General features: G+C 41.4%; 1 protein-coding gene across 5 annotated transcripts in view; it reads left to right on the forward strand.

Annotated features, from left to right (window-relative positions):
* The window catches only part of CCDC85A (coiled-coil domain containing 85A), a 205,706-nt gene extending 197,181 nt beyond the window's left edge, over window positions 1–8,525 (forward strand). For 3 of the 5 annotated variants that reach the window (XM_038395595.2, XM_043512338.1, XM_043512336.1), the window contains one exon: window positions 7,558–8,525. In XM_038395595.2, the coding sequence (XP_038251523.1) occupies window positions 7,558–7,607 (50 nt within the window). In that variant the 3' untranslated portion in view covers window positions 7,608–8,525. Of the gene's footprint in view, window positions 1–1,251; window positions 1,351–7,557 lie in introns of all 5 variants that reach the window. The other 2 variants (XM_038395594.2, XM_043512337.1) reach the window with 1 other exon arrangement.
* Window positions 8,526–24,231: the final 15,706 nt, after the last annotated feature.

A 24,231-nucleotide genomic window follows, 5' to 3' on the forward strand; every position in this document is an offset into this window, starting at 1 on the left:
CATGATGGATTTCAGACATGAGGGAATTGGGGCTGAAACCGAAGTGTGGAGGTGGGGGGGTCAGGACTCCCAGCAGGGTGTGTGTGTTGGAGCTTCTGACCTTAGGGGCCACCAGGGCTTCCAGCAGGGGCCTCAGGGCTTCTGCCCCCCAGGAGCACCAGAGCTCAGGGTTTTAGACCTGGGGGGAGTGCTGGGACTTGGATTTCAGCCCTGCAGCTTAGCTCCTGGTTTCAGCCTCACGGGGGGCACTGGGGCTCAGGACTTCAGCCCCGAAGCTGCCTGTGCGAAGTGCCAGACTGCTCCTGGTTTCACTAGGGAGTTGGTGCCTATGGGACTAGGGATCGGGGCTTCAGCCTCACAGCTCTGTTCCCGGCTTCAGCTGGGGCAGGGCGCTGGGGCTCAGGACTACAGCCCAGCAGCTCCACTCCTGGTTTCAGCAGGTGTGTGTGTGGGGGGGGGGATTGGGGCTTTAGCTACAGGGGGAGCTCTGGGGCTGAAACTGGCACTCCCCTCGTAGCTCAAGCCCCGGCACCCCTGGAGCTGAAACTGGGAACAGAGCTATGGGGCTGAAGCCCCAAGCCCTGACACCCCCTGCAGAGCTGAAGCCGGGAACGGAGCCACAGTGCTCCCAAGGGTCAGAACCCCTGAGCCCCCGTCCGCCTGGAGACTGACCCTGCCCTCCCCCCTCGACCCTGCAGTCCCAACCCCCCAGTGGCTGAGGCTCAGAGCCTCGGGTCTAATGCCCCGAGGTAGTACAGTATTTGCTTTTTTTTTTTCTTTTTTCTCTGCACTACTGTCTGATTGATGACTTCCAGTTTCACAGGGTGTCCGGTTGATCGGTAAGTCCGTAACTCTGGTGTTCAGATCTTTTAGGTTCTACTGTATACATGTTCCATGTAAGTTATAGTACTGATGTAAGGTATAGACCTTTTCACAGCTTAAGGCCAAAAGAGACCATTAGGATCATCTGTTCTGACCTCCTGCATAACAGAGGCAATAGCACCTTACCCAGTAATTTCTGCATCAAGTTTTTAAATCTAGTCCAATTTCATTGTATACTGTAGGAAATTGTGTGCTGACTACATACTCTGATCTGCTTCATTATACTTAAATCTATTATTCAATTACACATGCATATTCTTACCCTGAAAAGGCCTTTTTAGAGGTTAAATTTCTTAATGTTCTTATTGTAGTTGAAGAACAAATTCCATTTGTAAAATAAAATTTACTTTTTTTTTTTAACATACCCAGGTCTTGGAAGCTCAGGAAAATATAGATCGGCAGCATGGTAAAGAGTATGATCATGATCTTAGTGAGACAGAAAAAGCTATAGTCAGAGAAATGTGCAATGTAAGTTTAATGTGCTTAATTTTGTGTTTTGTACTGAAACCTGAAACAATATATGTACCCAGGTTACTAATATTTAAAAATTGCTGACAATGTGCCTTTAAAGTTTTCATTTGAAAATGAAGCCAATTACACTCTGATTTTTCAGTAATATAATTTACTGAATTTTTATGAACTAAATAATTGTTACACTTTGGTCAGCATGTTTTGTTATAATATATAAATATATATCTACAAAGAGAGAAAGTGGTCCAGTGAATAAGACACTAGAATGGGACTCAGGAGATCTGGGTTTTATTCTCAGTTTTGTCATCAAGACTAGGATGTTAAAAGATGGCTAATCTCTGTGTGACATTGGGCAGGTATATTAACATCTTGGTGCCTCCATTTCCCCATCTATAAAATGTTAGTGATAATTACCCACCTGTACACGGAGCTTTGCGATTTATGGATAAAAACTATTTTCTAAATGATAAATATTGCTATAGTTATCCATAAAACTTCCCAATAGTTACATAATTTCATATCTAAAATGTTCATGTATTATATCTGACACAACCATTTCTTCCCAATGCACTTATGTTTTGAGTTTAAAATTTAATATTTTTGTTTAAAAATACTTTTCTTTTTTTTCCCCATCTGCTCAGCAGGGAAAAGCTAAATGTTTTTACTCCATTATTGCTTAGATATATTCTTTAAACTTTTTAAATGTTTGTTTCTCCTCAGGTTATCCCTGTGTATTCAGATGAAGAGCAAACCTTTGATTAGCTAATTATTCTTTTGTTTTAATTCTCACTAGTTTCCTAGGACTTACAGAATCATTACTTTGCTCCTGTTTTTTGGGGGGGGGAGGCGGGGTTAGGTGAAATGTTTGTCATGTGATCATTTGCCTCTGTGTTCTGGGTCAGGGTTTTCAATAGTCACTGTTGATTTTTTGGGGTTACCATAATTTTTGGGTGCTCAGTTTGGGACATCTTAAAAGGACCTGATTTTCAGAGGGTCAGCCCTTTGATATATCTCAAGTTGGGCACTCTAACTGTTGAGACCCCAAAGTCACTAGTCAAGTCTGAAAAGTTTGGTTTTATTTTTAAAAATATTTATCTACTATGTGGTTTTTCAGTTTATAAATATCTGCATCACAGAATATGAAGGCCTTATAATGTTTTCAGCACACTTTCCATCCCTTAGGATTCTCCTAACTTACACGAAGGGGCACATTCTCCCCTCAGGATGCATGTGTTTTCCACACTAATGATGGAAATTATGCCAGTTCCTCAGAAGGAAAAGACACCATATCTAACACATTCCTCTTTTTATTCACATTGGGTGTCTACATAGCATTTAAATAGATCTTTTACTTTGCGTTTGTACAGTGCTTAGTACAGTGAAACGTGTGATTTTTGATTGGCACCTATAGCCACTGTCTTATCACAAGTAACAATCATAGGTACATTTGGAGTTATTCTCTCATATTAGTTACTGTGAGCTGGCTTTCAAAAGCATGAGAACTTCTGCCCAGCTTGCTGCAACATAAATCTGAGGTGCTCCAGCGTGCTGCACGCTAACTGTCCTGGTGGACCATGCTACTGCTTATGAAGTTCCCTAGTGCTTATTGAAATACTACTGTTTATATCAAAGTATATCAGGGCTCACTAGGAAACTTCTAGCGTGCCACAGCAGTGTCCACATTGCTATTTAGTGCATGGCTTGCTGGAACACTGTAGAGATACTTTTTTCAGAGTAGCAGCCGTGTTAGTCTGTATTCGCAAAAAGAAAAGGAGTACTTGTGGCACCTTAGAGACTAACAACCTTAGAGTTACTGTGTAGCAAGCTGGGGCATATCTGCTTGTTTAGACATGCCCACACAAATGAGGTTCCATATACAATTACTTGATTGAGGGGAAATGTGCCTTTGTGGGCGCAAATGTGGGTATGTGCGGCCACTCCTGAGATGCTTGGCCCACATTGCTCTATGTCTTCGGAAAGGTGCCAGTGAAAATCCTAACTAGTACCAAACTCAATATGCTGGAATAGCTTCAAGGCTCGCATATAGGTTGCTTTGTACACGTAAGCAAAGGTGGCTGCTGGTAATGACAGATCCCATGTGGTTTCTGATTCAGATTCTGATATTAACCCCCATTCAAGTCTCCCCAGCACCTGATGAAAAGGGTTTTGAACAGAGATCTATCACCTCTCAGGTGAGGGTCCTAACCACTGAGCTATGGGATAGTCTGATGTGAGTCTCCCGCAATCTCGCCAGTTGAAGCTGTTCCACTTTGCTAAATAATTGAAGTCACTGAGCTGGAGACAGTGTGAGAATGGCTCTATATCCTGGGGATAGGGCATTCCAGTCCCCCTGCTCCAATGACTCTCTTGAAAAATAAAGAAGAATTGGGCATCTTTCACATCCTAACCACTGGGCTAAAAGTTATGAGGGAACTGCTTCTTAATCCGCCCCCCTCCTCACAATTGCTGGGTGACCAGGGAACTTTTTCAGCAAAAAGTTTGGTACCAACTACATTTGAGGGTTAGGGGGCAGCTAAGTGGGGATTTTGTGAATCCTAGTGGCACCTAAATCTGGGACTTTCGGACCTAAAGTGGTAGTGCCAGATTTAGGCACCACTGTGATTCACAATCTCCCACTCACCTGCTGCCTAACCCAGCGGGCGCCTAAGTTTTTGCAGTAAAAGTCACCTATGTTTCTGCGTCTCAGCATATGCACTGCTGCCTCGCTCTAGTGGCATCAAGACACTTAAGTCCCTTTGTGAAACTAGCCTATAGGTGTCAATTACAGTGCTATAGGTATCAGAGTAGCAGCCGTGTTAGTCTGTATTCGCAAAAAGAAAAGGAGTACTTGTGGCACCTTAGAGACTAACAAATTTATTAGAGCATAAGCTTTCGTGAGCTACAGCTCACTTCATCGGATGCATTTGGTGGAAAAAACAGAGGAGAGATTTATATACACACACACAGAGAACATGAAACAATGGGTTTATCATACACACTGTAAGGAGAGTGATCACTTAAGATAAGCCATCACCAACAGCAGGGGGGGGAAGGAGGAAAACCTTTCATGGTGACAAGCAGGTAGACTAATTCCAGCAGTTAACAAGAATATCAGAGGAACAGTGGGGGGTGGGGTGGGAGGGAGGGCGGATTTGTTCTTGCACAGACACACCCCTGGAGCCAGGACCTGGGGTATTCTATCTGCTACCCAAGATCCATAAACCTGGAAATCCTGGACGCCCCATCATCTCAGGCATTGGCACCCTGACAGCAGGATTGTCTGGCTATGTAGACTCCCTCCTCAGGCCCTTCGTTACCAGCACTCCCAGCTATCTTCGAGACACCACCGATTTCCTGAGGAAACTACAGTCCATTGGTGATCTTCCTAAAAACACCATCCTAGCCACTATGGATGTAGAAGCCCTCTACACCAACATTCCACACAAAGATGGACTACAAGCCGTCAGGAACAGTATCCCCGATACTGTCACGGCTAACCTGGTGGCAGAACTTTGTGACTTTGTCCTGACCCATAACTATTTCACATTTGGTGACAATGTATACCTTCAAATCAGCAGCACTGCGATGGGTACCTGCATGGCCCCACAGTATGCCAACATTTTTATGGCTGACTTAGAACAACGCTTCCTCAGCTCTCGTTCCCTAATGCCCCTACTCTACTTGCGCTACATTGATGACATCTTCATCATCTGGACCCATGGAAAAGAAGCTCTTGAGGAATTCCACCAGGATTTCAACAATTTCCATCCCACCATCAACCTCAGCCTGGACCAGTCCACACAAGAGATCCACTTCCTGGACACTACGGTGCTAATAAGCGATGGTCACATAAACACCACCCTATATCGGAAACCTACTGACCGCTATTCCTACCTACATGCCTCTAGCTTTCATCCAGATCATACCACTCGATCCATTGTCTACAGCCAAGCGCTACGATATAACCGCATTTGCTCCAACCCCTCAGACAGAGACAAACACCTACAAGATCTCTATCATGCATTCCTACAACTACAGTACCCACCTGCTGAAGTGAAGAAACAGATTGACAGAGCCAGAAGAGTACCCAGAAGTCACCTACTACAGGACAGGCCCAACAAAGAAAACAACAGAACGCCACTAGCCATCACCTTCAGCCCCCAACTAAAACCCCTCCAACGCATCATCAAGGATCTACAACCTATCCTGAAGGACGAGCCATCGCTCTCTCAGATCTTGGGAGACAGACCAGTCCTTGCTTACAGACAGCCCCCCAATCTGAAGCAAATACTCACCAGCAACCACACACCACACAACAGAACCACTAACCCAGGAACCTATCCTTGCAACAAAGCCCGTTGCCAACTCTGTCCACATATCTATTCAGGGGATACCATCATAGGGCCTAATCACATCAGCCACACTATCAGAGGCTCGTTCACCTGCGCATCTACCAATGTGATATATGCCATCATGTGCCAGCAATGCCCCTCTGCCATGTACATTGGCCAAACTGGACAGTCTCTACGTAAAAGAATGAATGGACACAAATCAGACGTCAAGAATTATAACATTCAAAAACCAGTTGGAGAACACTTCAATCTCTCTGGTCACTCGATCACAGACCTAAGAGTGGCTATACTTCAACAAAAAAGCTTCAAAAACAGACTCCAACGAGAGACTGCTGAATTGGAATTAATTTGCAAACTGGATACAATTAACTTAGGCTTGAATAGAGACTGGGAATGGATGAGTCATTACACAAAGTAAAACTATTTCCCCATGGTATTTCTCCCTCCCACCCCACCCCCCACTGTTCCTCTGATATTCTTGTTAACTGCTGGAATTAGTCTACCTGCTTGTCACCATGAAAGGTTTTCCTCCTTCCCCCCCCTGCTGTTGGTGATGGCTTATCTTAAGTGATCACTCTCCTTACAGTGTGTATGATAAACCCATTGTTTCATGTTCTCTGTGTGTGTGTATATAAATCTCTCCTCTGTTTTTTCCACCAAATGCATCCGATGAAGTGAGCTGTAGCTCACGAAAGCTTATGCTCTAATAAATTTGTTAGTCTCTAAGGTGCCACAAGTACTCCTTTTCTTAGTGCTATAGGTATGACACTGGTCTCTGGTTATCAACATGTTTTCCATGATCTTTACTGTTACTGTTTTGTTAGGAACAGCCTTTTTTGTTAATTCCATCCATCTCCTTCAAATCAGACATGAGCTCAGGCCACAATGTGGGACACAAAATTCAGAGGGTGAGGGGTCTGGAGTCTTGGTTTGGGCCCATCCAACTGGTCCAAAGACAAATCCCTTCACAGCCCTGTGCTTGAATTTGTACTCCCATATTTCATCTTTACTTCTGACCTTGTCTTGCTTCTATTTCTCTTTCTAATAACCAATCTTGTCCAATGATCCATTGCTTGCTTCTTGGTGGTCCACAGAGAGATGTCAAGTCATGTGTTGCTAACTGTTCTTGTTTCCTGTTTGTAAAACTTCATTAAAAGCCAACTAAGAATACACTAAATGCTTTCCTAATATTATCTTCTGTGCTAACAATTCTTGTAGTTGTGGTGCATTTATTTAATACAATCATGAATGGGAACAGAGGTGAGGAGAAGGAGCAATGTTCACATGTCGTCCACACTATGAAAAAACTTGTACATTCTCACTAAATCAGTGTGAGCCTGATCCAGCAAAAGCACTGGAGTATGTGCTTAACTTTAAGTATAGGACCACTTCTGTTGATTTCAATGGGACTACTCATATTCTTAAAGCTAAGCACTTGCTTAAACTCTTTGCAGCATTGGGGCCTGTGTGCCTGAAATTGATTTTGATGGGAGTTTTGCCTAATAAACTGTTGCATAAAGATTTCCAAACCTGGCCCTTGTTTTCAGGGCAGACATTGCTCCTGAACAGACTTCTAAGTAACAGATGGTCAAAAATGAAAATTCTGTATCTCCTTCCAGATTTATTCTTCCTTCTTCCTTTGTCTCTCTGCCTCTATTTCTGTCTATGCTGCATGTGTGTGTGTGTGTGTGTGTGTGTGTGTGTGTGTGTGTGTGTATATATATATATATATATATATATATATATATATATATATATATATATATATATATATATAATGCATACAGATATACTCAAATCCACTTTTGGTTGGATGATATAGCTGACATCTCTTTCTATCACTTGCCTTTAGGTTGTGTGGCGGAAGCTTGGAGATGCTGCAGGTTCATGTCCTGGAATTAGACAACATTTGTCAGGAAATCAGTATAAAGGACCTATGTAAAAGGACCTGAATGTCACCTTTCTCAGAAGATAGAGTTTAAATGGCCAGTGACGGATAGAGGGAACTTTCTCTATCCACAGTAACTTCTCAGCTGACAACAGGATGTCTACATGCAGTATACATGACTTCTTTGAAACAGCGGTGAAGTGGTTAAAAAAAAGTGGCTAAACTGACCTAAACTCCATAGTCTCTGACTGAGAAGTGGGTAAACTCTGTTTACTCTTGACTACACTACTGCTTTGAAAATTGGCACAGCTTCTTCATAAAAGTCTTTCAGACAACAGTTATGTACCCTAGAGTCCTGGCACTGTCATTTCAGTATACTGTATAGTTAAACTCTGCCTCTTAGCCATCGCATTTTCATTCAAAACTACACACGCAGAATGAAAAGATCTGAATGCTTCTTATTTAAAACATAATTGGTATTCTTCAGGAGATACACAAAAATGTTTTTTTAAAAAGATAGTTATGGTGAACGTTCATTGAGTCTGAATGAATTTTCCATTAGGTTTAGCAGGAGTTTTTCACCAGAGTGGAGAGACACCAAAAAACTGTGCCTTGAGTCATCACAGTTACAGGAAAGTCAGTTACTTGGTAGCTCACACTTCAGTCAACAGTATTAGTTAATGGTGCTTAGGCAATTTGCAGCTGAAATTATTTTTTTTTAGAATACTTGCATTTTGAGGTGCTAAAAGACCATAAAATCTCCTAACCAGCCAGTAGTGTAGCAAAAACTACAGTACATGTAGCAAAACACAATTTCTTTCTAAATGAAAGTGAAGATAGGCTTTTTTCATTCTCTTTGGTGCATGCCTCCTGGAAACATACATAATGGGCAGCACCCTGTGAATAGAACACTGAGGTAACAATATTTAAGACCTCAAACCAAAACCACCATCAGAGTTCTTTTCTGAGAGCATTTTCCAATTGCCAAGCTAATTTCTACCATTTAGTTTAGAGACATGCTGTTTTATTTAGGAAAAATATGAATCTAAAAAATTGCACTGCATTTATGAAAAGCTTTCCTTGCCTACTGTAATGTTCTTTCAAATAAAACTTTTATTCTTCTCAAAGCATGTCTTTAATTTATTCTGAGGCTAAAAGCTCTTGTTCAGATTGCCTGAGTTTTGACCAGGAGGTGCCCTAGATGTGCTTAGTTTAATTTTTTTTGTGTGTATAACATTAGACTGTGTGTATTGAAATGCTATGATAGGTATTTCGTGTATATCTAAATGCAACAAATACTTTCTTGTATGAATGTGCGACAGGCTTGTGACTGAATGCTGTTGCTTAACTTTTTACCATAGCTGAGCATCAAAAAATAGGAATGCAACAATTCCCAGGTTTTGGGTTTGTTCTTGATTACTAAAATTTGATTCAAAGGTGATATTCTCTGTTTTTTGTGGGCTTGTTATATGTTGTATTACTGGTTTGTTAGAAGTGGAATGTAGTTGGGCTGCTATGCAACCTTTTTTATATGGTAGTGTAAAATCAGCTTCCTGTCTTCAGAAAACTGTTATGGATTAATTTGTGGCAGTAATTATATCTGTTCTGTCATTTTATTTGGTACCGTTCAACATATTTGTAAGGCCTCCAATCCAGCATTCCTTCCTCAGGCACAACTCTTGTTGATTTCTTTTCCTTGAGTGAGGACTGCAGAATCTGGTTTTTAATTTTGAAACATGGCATATTTAAAATAGTTCTTATATATAAAAAAATGCTTGTTACATTTCCATATTTTTCTCTCAAGCAGTTTTATCATTAAACTTAAATTGTTGTATTCCTATAACATGGGAGGGGAGGGGAGTAAAACAGTAGTATTTACCTGCAGGGGCTAATTCAAGGGACACTGGTCTTTTGACGTTACACTTGTGTAAATTTTGATACTGTATTAAAACTATTTTTTTACAGTTCTGCATACAACTGGATATCAAGTATCTGTGTTCATTTTAGCAATGGTAATAAATTATTTAATCCCATAATTGTTTGCTTTCTTTTAATGATGCATTTCATGAGATATGTGAACTGATGCCAAAAGCAAATTCTATTCACTGAGAGATCTAGTCTAAATACTTCTTGTATAGTAGTTACATTAATGCTCAAAAATACATAATCTAGCTCTCTCTCCCACCGCAGTCACTGGAAGAACTGGATGCTCAAAAATAGAAATTCTTGCCCCTTAACTTGTCTTGACTACTCCCTACTGCTTAGATTCTGCTGCTTAAACACACTGGGCTAGATCCTACTGTGTGGTGCTGTTGGTTTATGTCAGGTAGCTGGTACAGAACAATTTATCATTTTGATATAGCTGGGCATGGGAGGATCATCTCAATGTAGGGATAATTGCTTGTGATGTAGAGCCAACATGGTGGCTTCTACTCCATCCACTCCTTCCTGCTGGTGGCATATAGGGAGCAGCCATGAGAAACAGGAACTAGCCAAGGATTCTTTATGGGATATTGAGCCCACTCTGCCCTGTTGGTCCATGGGTTCCATTTGCAAATGGCTTAATTTAAAGCAGCCTTGTTGTGCATGAGTTCAGATTGGTATACAGCTGGTCAAGAATGAAAGGAGCCCAGGGTTACTTCTGAGACTATTTCAGGAGTCTTTGGCCATAACTGAGGATTGAAATCACTATCTTTGGGCAAAGGTCTTGTGAGATTGTGTTAGTGCTTCTGAATAGGAATTGGGTTTTTTTGTTAAACAGTCACTTCCTATTGAGAAAAGAAAACTACTGTGGCTAAATTCTTTTTCATTGTAATAAGCACTCGCTCAGAAATGTTTCTGAACAGAAAGAAAAATACTTCATAGATTTTGCCCTGGATTTTAGGTTCTTTATTGCTCATCACTATCTTTTGGCTATTGCCCTAAATCCCATAATATACATTGGTCAACAAAGAAGAAAATTAGGAGGAAAATAGCATAATTCAGAATGTAAAACTGAAAGGCTTCAACTTCTTCCCTTTATGAAAGAACTTATCAGAGTCACCATCTTCCATCTACATATCTATGCTGAGGTCCAGAAGGAGCAACATCTTACTACTTGTGTGTAGTGAAACTAATAGAATTTTAAGAGCAGTTATTCTATCCTAATCTCTAATCTGAGAGACTTCAACATATATTTTGGGAATCATTTAGCCTTTAACTGTGCTTGACTATGTAAAAAATGACCTTAACTGAAGTAATATTCTCCTTATATGTATGCAGTGTCCTATCTGCTGACTTCAGTTCCAAAAGGAGTTTTTGCTGCTTTTTACTCCTATTACCACTTCAGGGTCAAGTGCAAATTCTGTTCTTTCTTGTTAGCAAACAATGCTATTGTTAGTGAGGTTCCAACAGTTGCACCTGATACTAATTTATTATTAAAACAAGTCAGAGAGGTAAAATAACTTGTCCAAGGTCACCAAGCAATGAGTGGTAGAGTCAGAAATAGAGTACAGTTCTCCTGTGTCAATGCAGCCCATTTAAACAGGCTAAAAACTGGCTAACTGATAGATTCCAAAAACTAATTGTAAATGGAGAATTATTACCTATTAGGGGTGTTTCTAGTGGAATCCCACAGGGATCTGTTCTTGGCCAAATGCTATTTAATAACTTTATGAATGAGCTGGGAGAAAATTTGCATATGACACCAAAAGTGGCAGAATGGTAAATAATGGATGGGAACAGGTCAGTTTTACAGACCGACCTGGTTCGCTTGGTAAAATGGGTTCATTTGAACAATGTGTGTTACTACAGTCAAATGCAAAGTCACATATCTAGGAACAAAGAATGTAGGTCACGCTGATAAGTTGGCTGACTATTCTGGAAAGCAGTGACTCTGAAAAGGATTTAAGGATTATGATAATTTACCAATTGAACATGAGCTCCTATGCAAGGGTGTAGCTAAGCAGGTGAATGCAATCCTTGGATGTATAAATGTGGGGGGAGGTGATAACAAGCAGGAGTAAAAAGGAGGGGGTATTAGCATACAGCATTAGTGAGACCATTACTGGAATCCTGGGTCTAGTTCTGGTGCCCACACTTCAAAAATAATGTTAACAAATTGGAAAAGGTTCAGAGAAGTGCTACAAGAATGATTGATCTGATGTCCAGAAATCATGTTTTCTTGTGAGATACTAAAGAAGATCAAGCTACTTAGTTAATCCAAGAAATGATTAAGAGGTGATTTGATCACATTATCAAGAATTTACATGGGGAAGAGATGCAATTCTTGGTTGCATAAGCAAAGGACAATATCATGGAGGAGTAGAAGGCAGCTCTTTAATCTCACAGAAAAAGGTTTAATAAGGTGCACTGGTTGGAAGTTGAAGCTAGACAAATTCAGACTAGAAATAAGAGACACAGTTTTAACTGTGAAAGTAATTAGCCACTGGAACAACTTGCCTAAGGATGCAGTGGAATTTCCATCACTTGAAGGTTTTAAATAAAGGCAGGATATCTCTAAAATATATGCTATAGCTCAAACTGAAAATGTGGGCTTGATGCAAAAATGACTTGATGAGATTGTATGGCCTGTGTTCTGCAGGAGGTCATACTAGGTGATCGCAATGGTCCCTGCTGGCCTTAAATTAACTTGAGTCCACTTTCAGTGTCCCATTGAAAGCACAGGTGAGACTGAGGTTATAATCTGAAGACAATAGTGTTACACAAGTGTAACCAAAGATCTTAATATGACCTACAGCAGTGATGGGCAACTTGCGGCCCGCAGGATGCACGTAGCCCATCAGGGTAATCTGCTGGCAGGCCACGAGACAGTTTGTTTACATTGACCATCTGCAGGCACGGCTGCCCGCAGCTCCCAGTGGCCGCAGTTCACCATTACCGGCCAATGGGATCTGTGGGAAGCTGCGGGAACTGCGGCCTCTGGGATCTGTGGGTGACGTGCCTGCGGATGGTCGATGTAAACAAACTGTCTCATGGCCCGCCAGCAGATTACCCTGATGGGCCACGTGAAGACCATGGGCCACTGGTTGCCCACCACTGACCTACGGAGACAGAAGCTCTATGACTCATGATAATTCACAAAAGAAAAACCTCTCATGCAGTAACAATAACAATATTCTCCAAATTTCATAAAACTCCAAAACCTTCTTTTTCTGTAGTGCTGAGCAACTGCCTACATACAGAAGTCCAACAAACTAAGTCTCCTCAAAGTTATGGATTCCTTGGCTTTAGTATCAGGATATACATTGATAAATCACCTAAACATCCACATTAATCTAAAAGAGACAAAGTGGGTGAGCTAAGGTTGTGATATGTGAAAAAATATGCTCAGGGAGACCAGTTACCTACAAAACAGAGCAGAAAATACATCTTCTAGGCATATTTCTGCAAGGTCCAACCTTAAAAACTATTATACAGGCTCAGGTGAAACATTCAGCTAAGGATATATAGGCCATGACCTGTCTGAAGCCACTGCTGGGAATGCCCCTAATAACTTTTAAAGACTCACCCACAAAGAAGGAGCTACTCCTATTGCTTGTAGAGAGCTGAGAATCTAAAAGTAAGTCCACTAAACTCAGCAGGAACTAGGCCTGGCTCTATACATAATGAGGTGTATCTATTTATGTCAACTATAGAATCATAGAACCACAGACGAATAGGGTTGGAAGAGACCTCAGGAGGTCATCTAGTCTAGCCTCCTGCTCAAAGCAGGACCAACACCAACTAAATCATCCCAGCCATGACTTTGTCAAGCTGGTCCTTCAAAACCTCTAAGGATGGAGATTCCACCACCTCCCTAGGTAACCCATTCCAGTGTTTCACCACCCTCCTAGTGAAATAGTGTTTCCTAATATCCAACCCAGACCTCCCCCACTGCAACTTGACACCATTGCTACTTGTTCTGTCATCTGCCACCACTGAGAACAGCCGAGCTCCATCCTCTTTGGAACCCCTCTTCAGGTAGTTGAAGGCTGATATCAAATTCTCCTCTGCAGACTAAACAAGCCCAGTTCCCTCAGCCTCTCCTCATAAGTCATGTGCCCCAGCCCCCTGATTATTTTCGTTGCCCTCCACTGGACTCTCTCCAATTTGTCCCCATCTTTTCTGTATTGGGGGGCCCAAAACTGAATGCAATACTCCAGATGTGGCCTCACCAGTGCTGAATACAGGGAAATAATCAATTTCTTCAATCTGCTGGCAATGCTACAGCTAATGCAGCCCCAGGACACACTGCGCACTCATAGCCAGCTTCTCATCCACTGTAAACCCCAGGTCCTTTTCTGCAGAACTACTGCTTAGCCAGTTGGTCCCCAGCCTGTAGTGGTGCATGGGATTCTTCCGTCCTAAGTGCAGGACTCTGCACTTATCCTTGTTGAACCTCATCAGATTTCTTTTGGCCCAATCCTCCAATTTGTCTAGGTCACTCTGGACCCTATCCCTATCCTCCAGCTTATCTACCTCTCCCCACAGTTTAGTGTCATCTGCGAACTTGCTGAGGTTGCAATCCATCCCATCATCCAGATCATTAATAAAGATGTTGAACAAAACCGGCCCCAGGACCAACCCCTGGGGTACTCCGCTTGATACTGGCTGCCAACTAGACATCGAGCCGTTGATCACTACCTGTTCAGCCTGAAAATCTAGCCAGTTTTCTATTCACCTTATAGTCCATTCATCCAGTCCATACTTTTTTAACTTGCTGGCAAGAATACTGTGGGAGACCATATCAAAAGCTTTGCTAAGGTCAAGATATATCATGTCCATTGGTTTCCCCATATCCACTGAGCCAGTTATCTCATCATAGAAGGCAATCAGGTTGGTAAGGCATGACTTGCCCTTGGTGAATCCATGTTGACTGTTCCTGATCACCTTCCTCTCCGCCAAATACTTCAAAATGGTTTCCTTGAGGACCTGCTCCATGATTTTTCCAGGGACTGAGGTGAGGCTGACCATCCTGTAGTTCCCCAGGTTCTCCTTCTTCCCTTTTTTAAAGATGGGCACTATATTTGCCTTTTTCCAATCATCTGGGATCTTCCCCGATCGCCACAAGTTTTCAGAGATAATGGCCAATGGCTCTGCAATCATATCAGGCAGTTCCCTCAGCACCCTTGGATGCATGAGATCTGGACCCATAGATTTGTGCATGTCCAGCTTTTCTAAATAGTCCTTCACCTGTTCTTTCACCACTGTGGACTGCTCACCTCTTCCCCATACTATGTTGCCCAGGAGAGCAGTTGGGAGCTAACCTTGTCTGTGAAGACCAATACATGCCTGATGAAGCATATTTGCTATGCCTTGCCATTTTTTTAAAATACAGTGTTTCTCAACAAGTATGATGGCCCACAAGGAGGTGGCTGCTGGGTTGGGTCAAAATCTCTTTCCTTACCAAAAGTTCAGCCTGTTAAGTAACAGAGAGATCCCGGGACCAGGAGGACAGAAAGGGAAGATCCACACCATCCTCCTACTGTGGCTAATCTCTCTCTATGTCCCCCCCCCCCATGTCTTTTAAAGGACACTCTTCTGGGGGGTGGGAATGTTTCAGTTTCTTGATGATTTGTTTGTGTCCTGGAAACATCATAATATGACTGACACTTTCACAAAAGGAAGAGACATTGAATGAATCACAATGGTCCACCAAGCACTGGGTTCAATTAACCATGGAAATACTTAAGGAATCAGTTTTGTTAATCACTGCACCTGCCTAGCTGCCATTCATTGGGAGTTACCCAGGCACATTCATGACTGTCATACCCCTCTGAAAGTTGGCCTTACTTTTGCAAGTTTCACTCAGCATGGAGCTGACTTTATAAACTCCAATATGTCCCTAAACACAGAAACAAGAACAAATAAAGTTTCATAAAATTTAACAGAAATAGAAATATTTTTGTAAATTTTTAAAAACAAATTCACTGAAAATAGACTCTGCCTGATGTTGGAAAATCTTACCAGAGCCATCCTCATTTCGGTGAGCTGTTTCCTGCCCTGCAGTGGGGCTGCTTGGGTGCTTAAAAACTATGTGCAAAAGGAAAGGTTTGCAGGATCAAATCAGATTCACTTTGTACATTTAAATATCCCCTGGTGCCTGAGAGCTAAGTGGCTAGAGAAAATGGCCTTCCTCTTTTCCAAAAGAAATACACTGAGATTGCATGGTAGGAAGATAACAATCTGTTCCTGCCATGCCATAAAACCAGCATGAGTGGAAAGCCAGTGAATTGATGGGCCTGGATAAAGAGCCAAGCAGTGACCCTCATGTGACGAGTTGGGTCATAGAGACCCTCTTGGGACTGCCACCTGATGTGCTCAGACTATCTCTGAGCCTGTTTTCCCTGGCAGCTTGGGACTTCAGAACCCTGCCTTGTTCAGCCAGTCTGCTCCAACACCAGTCTGCTCCAACACAGACTCAGGGTCTGAACCACATCCCTCAAAAACTGCAGACTTAACTGAAAATGGCTTAGAAAGTGCTTCTGTCTCTAGCACCCAGATACCCAGTTCCCAATGGGATCCAAACCACAAATAAATCTGTTTTACTCTATATAAATCTTATATAGGGTAAACTCATAAATTTTCCGCCCCCTATAATACTGGTAGATATGCTTCCCCAAGTATTAATTACTTACTCTGGGTCAATTAATAAGCAAAACTGATTTTATTAAATATAAAAGTAGGATTTAAGTGGTTCCAAGTAATAACAGACAGAACAAAGTAAGTTACCAAGCAAAATAAAATAAAACATGCAAGTCTAAGCCTAATACAGTAGGAAATTGAATACAGATAAAATCTCACCCTCAGAGCTGTTCCAATAAGCTTCTTTCACAGACTGGACTCCTTCCTAGTCTGGGCCCAATCCTTTCCCCTGGTACATTTCTTGTTAATCCAGGTGGTAGCTAGGGAATTTCTCATGACTGCTGTCCCCCTTGTTCTGTTCCACCCCCTTTTATAGCTTTGGCACAAGGCAGGAATGCTTTGTCTCTTTGGGTCCCCACTCCTCCTTCTAAATGGAAAAGCACCAGTTTTAAGATGGATTCCAGTACCAGGTGACATGGTCACATGTCCTGTGAGACCCCCCAAGCCTTCAATCTTCCTGGGCTGATTGACAGAAAGGCTTGCAAGTAAACAGAGTCATCTACAGTCAATTGTCCTGGTTACTGGGAGCAATCAAGATTCCAAACCACCATTAATGGCCCACAATTTGCATAATTACAATAAGACCTCAGAATTATATTTCATAATTCTAGTTTCATATACAATAATGATACATTTATACAAATAGGATGACCACAGTCAGTAGATTATAAGCTTTGTAATGATACCTTACAAGAGACCTTTTGCATGAAGCATATTCCAGTTATATTATATTGACACGTTAGCATATTTTCATAAAATCATATGGAGTGCAATGTCACACCTCAGAGTCAGCCAGTGTTCTCTTTGCTGTTCCCTAGTGGCCTGAGTAGCCTGACAAAAGAATAATGAATAAACCATTGGTGTGTCGGATGCTTGTTTGCCCTCAGGGTCTCAGCATGTGGAAGTGTCTCTTCCTATATGACTGTTCAGTGACTAACACAGTGACAATATATTCCCATGACATTCTGGTGTCTGGGCAGAAATAATAAAGGACTCCACATTTCTAGGAGATGAGATGAAAAGCAGGAATCCTTTCAGACCTTGCTGCAAACTGAGTCAGTCCCAAGTTACCAAATGATTTGACCAATCATCGTCACCTTCATCCCTTCATCACTATGGACAGGCAGGCCAAGAGTGGGCAATTGCCTCCCGTTCATTCTTTAACAATTAAATCCCCTGCCTGGAAGCAAGGAGTTAGTTGCTTTTATAAAAAGAAAAGGAGTACTTGTGGCACCTTAGAGACTAACAAATTTATTAGAGCATAAGCTTTCGTGAGCTACAGCTCACTTCATCGGATGCATTTGGTGGAAAAAACAGAGGAGAGATTTATATACACACACACAGAGAACATGAAACAATGGGTTTATCATACACACTGTAAGGAGAGTGATCACTTAAGATAAGCCATCACCAGCAGCAGGGGGGGGAAAGGAGGAAAACCTTTCATGGTGACAAGCAAGGTAGGCTAATTCCAGCAGTTAACAAGAATATCAGAGGAACAGTGGGGGGGGGGGGTGGGAGGGAGAAATACCATGGGGAAATAGAAAAGGAGTACTTGTGGCACCTTAGAGACTAACAAATTTATTAGAGCATAAGCTTTCGTGAGCTACAGCTCACTTCATCGGATGCAAGCTGTAGCTCACGAAAGCTTATGCTCTAATAAATTTGTTAGTCTCTAAGGTGCCACAAGTACTCCTTTTCTTTTTGCGAATACAGACTAACACGGCTGCTACTCTGAAACATGGGGAAATAGTTTTACTTTGTGTAATGACTCATCCATTCCCAGTCTCTATTCAAGCCTAAGTTAATTGTATCCAGTTTGCAAATTAATTCCAATTCAGCAGTCTTTCGTTGGAGTCTGTTTTTGAAGCTTTTTTGTTGTAGTATAGCCACTCTTAGGTCTGTGATCGAGTGACCAGAGAGATTGAAGTGTTCTCCAACTAGTTTTTGAATGTTATAATTCTTGACGTCTGATTTGTGTCCATTCATTCTTTTGCGTAGAGACTGTCCAGTTTGGCCAATGTACATGGCAGAGGGGCATTGCTGGCACATGATGGCATATATCACATTGGTAGATGCGCAGGTGAACGAGCCTCTGATTGTGTGGCTGATGTGATTAGGCCCTATGATGGTATCCCCTGAATAGATATGTGGACAGAGTTGGCAACGGGCTTTGTTGCAAGGATAGGTTCCTGGGTTAGTGGTTCTGTTGTGTGGTGTGTGGTTGCTGGTGAGTATTTGCTTCAGATTGGGGGGCTGTCTGTAAGCAAGGACTGGTCTGTCTCCCAAGATCTGTGAGAGTGATGGGTCGTCCTTCAGGATAGGTTGTAGATCCTTGATGATGCGTTGGAGAGGTTTTAGTTGGGGGCTGAAGGTGATGGCTAGTGGCGTTCTGTTGTTTTCTTTGTTGGGCCTGTCCTGTAGTAGGTGACTTCTGGGTACTCTTCTGGCTCTGTCAATCTGTTTCTTCACTTCAGCAGGTGGGTATTGTAGTTGTAGGAATGCATGATAGAGATCTTGTAGGTGTTTGTCTCTGTCTGAGGGGTTGGAGCAAATGCGGTTATATCGTAGCGCTTGGCTGGAGACAATGGATCGAGTGGTATGATCTGGATGAAAGCTAGAGGCATGTAGGTAGGAATAGCGGTCAGTAGGTTTCCGATATAGGGTGGTGTTTATGTGACCATCGCTTATTTCCATCCCACCATCAACCTCAGCCTGAACCAGTCCACACAAGAGATCCACTTCCTGGACACTACGGTGCTAATAAGCGATGGTCACATAAACACCACCCTATATCGGAAACCTACTGACTGTGTACTTGGGATCTCCCTGCATTATGCACAACAAGGACTCTGTTTACTATTCATAAATTGGATTTCAATAGTTTTTGATTTAAGTGTTTACCCTATGTTAATTTTGTGGATGACAATGACATCTTCAAATTATAAGAAATGCAAGTATGAAGAAGAAAAAATGAAGTTTTAAGCCAGAATGGGAGACAGCTTTTGCATTCACTGTTAAAGGTGGCAGACCCCTGTGTCTTATCTGCAATGGATCACTCTCTCACTACAAAGTGAGCAACTTGAAACGAATCACAATAACTTTTCATCTAAACAGCTTCCTGAATTAGAATTAAGGCAAAACAAGCTAACCACATTAAAATTACACCTAAACAGTCTATAATGACTACTTTTGGCATTCAGAAAGGAAGCTGATACAATGACAGAAGCTAGTTTTTTTATGTCATGGAATGTTGTTTGTGCTAAACATCCATATTGGAAAGGAGAATTTGTGAAGAAGAATATTGCAGAAATGGGTGCAATTTTAAAGTGAAGTAACACAAAACTTCAGCGACTAATAAAGCACATTCCAATTTCGTGCCACACTGCAGAGAGGTGGATCTCCCAGATCAGTGCTGATGTTACAAGCAAGATGCAATATGATCTGAAGAATTCTCTAGCATTCAGCCTCGCTGTCTATTAATCCACAGATAAACAAGATAAACCACAACGAGCTGTATTTTTTCTCTATGTTTCCATGGATGTAAACGTGAAAGAAGAAATGTTGGAGTTACTGGCGTGAAAAGAAACAACTTGCCATGTTGACATAATGAATGAATTTGACAAAGCATTGACAAATGCAGATGTACCACTGGATAAACTTGTCAGTGTTGCAATGGATGGAGCAATTGCAATGGTGAGGGAAAAGGTAGGCCTTATTGGACTCTTGAAAAGCAATCCCAGATTTCCAGAGTTTCTCCCTGTTCATTGTATCATCCATCATGAGCACCTCAGAAGGAGTTACAAAAACGGTCCTATAAATTGTCAATTTCATCCACTCAAATGGGAAGACTCATTGACTGTTCAAAAATTTCATTGAAGATCTAGATCTTGAAGACAAACCTAACGACATCTCTTTCTACTGTGTTGTGAGTTGGTTATCAACCAGCAATATCTTAAATAGATTTGTGGAACTATTGGAGCCTAGCAATGCTTTCCTTGAAGAAAAGGAGAAGCCCTAGCCACAACTTAAAGATGTGCAATGAATGCAGGATCTGATGTTTTTCACTGATCTTATGCAGCAGCTGCAAACTCTCAACTTGGCACTCCAAGGGAAGGATAAGATTATTTCTTACCTTACACAGTCTTCAGCTTCCAGAAAAAGTTAAAGCTTCTGCAAAGAGGCAATGTCAAGAATAGGGTTAACACATTCCCTGAAATTGAAGTAGAAGATCACAAACTCAGGAAATACAGAGGTAAATTACAAGGACTGCTTGATGACTTTCAGGCTAGGTTTGAAAACTTGCAGAAGCTGAGATCCTGCTTTGCCTTTCCTGTAAACCCATTCATCGTTGATGTGCTCAATGAGAGCAGTCCAATTCCCAAAACCATGAGTACAGAAATATCTACTGTAGAAATGGAACTATTGGATCTAAAGATGATGCATAAATCACAGCCTACAACTGAGTTCTGGAAGCAAGTGCCAGGAATGAAGTATCCTCAACTCAAGAAGACTAGTGTGTGACTCATTTCAATTTTCTGCACAACATACTGCTGTGAATCACTCTACTCTGTGATGAAGTTCATAAAATAGAAACATCGTGCATTCCTTACAAATCAACATCTCCTCTGTACCACCTTGACAACATATCAATGAGATTTCCAAAGATTTATGACCAGGCTGGAGACCCACAAAGCCTCTAGCACTAGCAGTCATTAGCTTTGATACAATAAGTAGGATGTTACTGTTTTAAAAAATTCATGTGTAAAGGTTGTGTGTGTTTTGCGGCTCTCAAACTTCTGAAGATTATCAGTTGTGACTCAAAGGGTCAGTAAATTAGGTCACCCTGTCAGGTTCTTATTCAGTGCAGTTGCCTTGATATTTTGGCTCCGGTGAAGATGTTGAAGTAAATGGTTAAATAATGTATTTAGAAGTCTTCAGACAACTAGGAAAATGTGAGAAAAAAAGCACATCACTGGAAACCTCACACTAAATGGTATGAAAAAAGGGGACTGTATGAAAAGAGGGACAGATACAATCATTACTAGATGCATTACTGCAGATGATTAAAAAAGAGACTAATGATTCTTCCTTAATCTTTATGTCAGTTGCAATATAATTTCTTTTCTAAATTTGTTACCTGTGGCTAGAGCAATGGGAGGGTCCTGAGAGAAAGACTTATCCAGAGAGATTAAAAGAGATAAATACCTGTAACTTGTCTAAGAGGAAGTGGGGAAGGTGATGTAATTTATGTTGATGTCTGCTTAATGGACTATGTGAAATAAGGTTGCTGGTTTGCAGGACCTCAATCCTTACCCCAGTGCATTAGGTCAAGATTTTCAAAGGTGACTAGTGATTAGGGTGTTTCAGTTTTCAGGTGTCCATACAGAGACACCTTAAAAGGCCTGATTTCCAGAAAGCGGTTATCCAAAAATCAAGCTCCTTTAAGGTGTCTGTAGCTGAGCACCCAAAAAGTGAGGCTTTCAAACTCACTCATCGCTTTGGAAGATCTTGACCGGGGCCCCCCATCATAAAACAGGCATCATGTTCTCAGTAGAGAAGCCAACTAATGAATGGGTGAAGAAGCTAAACAATTCTTTCAACTATGGAAGTGGCCCAGCAGATTAAGATGAGGCTCACAGGGAGGATGGTGTGAGGATGCTTGAACTCTGCTGTACCTCATTAGAGCAGAGCTGTCAATCTGTTCCCTTTCATTGGCACTAAGCTTCACAATAATAGAAGCAAATATACTCTAAAGAGACTCTAAATTAGCAAAAAAACAACAAAACAAATAACCTCCCCCCACAAACAACCAGAACAAGTAGTTTGTAGAAATGCTGCATATGCCTGATGAAGATTAACAGAGCACCACAGAGCATAGCCAAAGCAGCCTTGAAAAGCCAAGGAAAAGTGTAGCAGAAAATGTTACCATGGGAACAGTTCCTGTACTCTAGCTAAGAAAATGGACCAATAATATAACTGGTAACAGGTCTCACTCTCTGCAACCAAACTACAAACAACTGAAAACTAAAAAGCAAGCCAGATAGAAAGGAGAAGCAAATCAGCTAAACTGTGAAATTAATTTGGAATTGGAGCCCCCTTCCATGTTCACATACATCTCTCCACCCTCAAAAATGCTTAGAAAAAATCATTTTAATTACAGCATATACAGCCAATACAAACCCCACATACTGTATTAATTCAGCCAGCCTGTTTTTCTGATTCTCTTCATGAAAATTTTAACCCAGATCAACTGTATTCAGGAGGGAGTCTTAATAATTGCTCCATCTAGCTGAGTCAAAACAAACTAGGACAAGGACACAATTAACATTTTATTTGACGTTATCTATAAAATAGCAATATTGGGTGGACTTTACAGTCACACATACTGCATTTCTTGGAAAAAATGTTTGTTGTTGTAATATTGTAAATTAATTAGAACCTTAGGCCAGGATTCAGGAAGGGCAATTAAGCACATGCTTAACTTTAAGCACATGCTTAAGTGCTGTCCTGAGTAGCGATTTTGTCTTGAATCAGAGCCTATATAAATTGTGAAACAAATTTTAAACCAGTATTTTATTCTTACATTTTGAAGAGGCTATCTCATCATGCATTAATATTTTAATAAAATGTTCTCTTCTCTCACATCATTTTCAGATTTTGATATTCTCCTGTTTTTACAACCTGGTTTGCATAGAGATTTTACTCTGTGCAATTTCCCTTAGTTTCTAATTACAGATACTAGAATTTTCTACTCAGACATTTTGGACTTTGTCTGTGTGAAATATGGTTCTATTGTTTCTTTCTCTAATTGTTGGGTTGGGGGGAGGAGGCATAGCTCAGTGGTTTGAGCATTGGCCTGCTAAACCCAGGGTTGTATGCTCAATCCTTGAGGGGGCCATCTAGGGATCTGGGGTAAAAATTGGGGATTGGTCCTGCTTTGAGGAGGGGGTTGGACTAGATGACCTCCTGAGGTCCCTTCCAACCCTGATATTCTATGATTCTACCAAACATACAAGGGGGGAAATTTTTACCCCTTCCCCCCTCATTGCATTCAACCATACAACCAATCTACACTCGGAAAACTTCAGAGGAAATTAGAGGGAAGAACTGTAAGTAGGTTCAGAACAAAGAACAGAGGAAGGATTTTCCCTGCAGACAGGGAGGATATAATATTTCCATTTTCACAGATGGGAAAACGGAGACACAAAGTGGCAAAGGCCAACATTTTTCCAATCTGGCAGCCTAACTTCAGGCATCTAATTCCATATTTAACAACCTAAGTGACATGATTTCCAAAGGTGCTGAACACCTACCATTCCCATTGGGTCTGATGCCACAATGTGATGAGAAGTTGAGATGCTCAGACGCTTACAGGAAGCTCTTGGAATATTGCAGAATAAGACCCAGTGATTTCAGCTTTAGGCAGCCAAGTATAAATTCTTCACAGGGAGGCGTTTTTGTTTTGCCTGTTACTTGTGGGTCAGTAAGTGACATACAGAGCTGGTAGTGATGCCTATAATTAAGGTTTCAGAGTAGCAGTCGTGTTAGTCTGTATTCGCAAAAAGAAAAGGACTACTTGTGGCACCTTAGAGACTAACAAATTTATTAGAGTATAAGCTTTTGTGAGCTACAGCTCACTTCCGATGATGCATCCGATGAAGTGAGCTGTAGCTCACGAAAGCTTATGCTCTAATAAATTTGTTAGTCTCTAAGGTGCCACAAGTACTCCTTTTCTTTTTGCCTATAATTAAGGTTACCCAATACTTCTCATTATAAGAGCTATGGTGGGTGTCTGCCTCATATAGAATTATTTCTGAAGTTCTCAGCCAAAATGGTTCAGTTGTTTCCAAGGACAAGGTTGGGGGGGAAAAACACTGTTGCCCAGGTTAAAAAAATGTAGCATCAGTGAAGCATTTGGTCAGCTTCTTGAGAAAGGACTGTTCTGAGTAAGTGCCCCATCAAGAAACACTTAACTGACAGTGGACCTTGGGAGACTCCAATCCACAACTG

Source organism: Dermochelys coriacea, chromosome 3 (assembly GCF_009764565.3).
Source record: "Dermochelys coriacea isolate rDerCor1 chromosome 3, rDerCor1.pri.v4, whole genome shotgun sequence".
Classification (NCBI taxonomy): Eukaryota; Metazoa; Chordata; order Testudines; family Dermochelyidae; genus Dermochelys; species Dermochelys coriacea.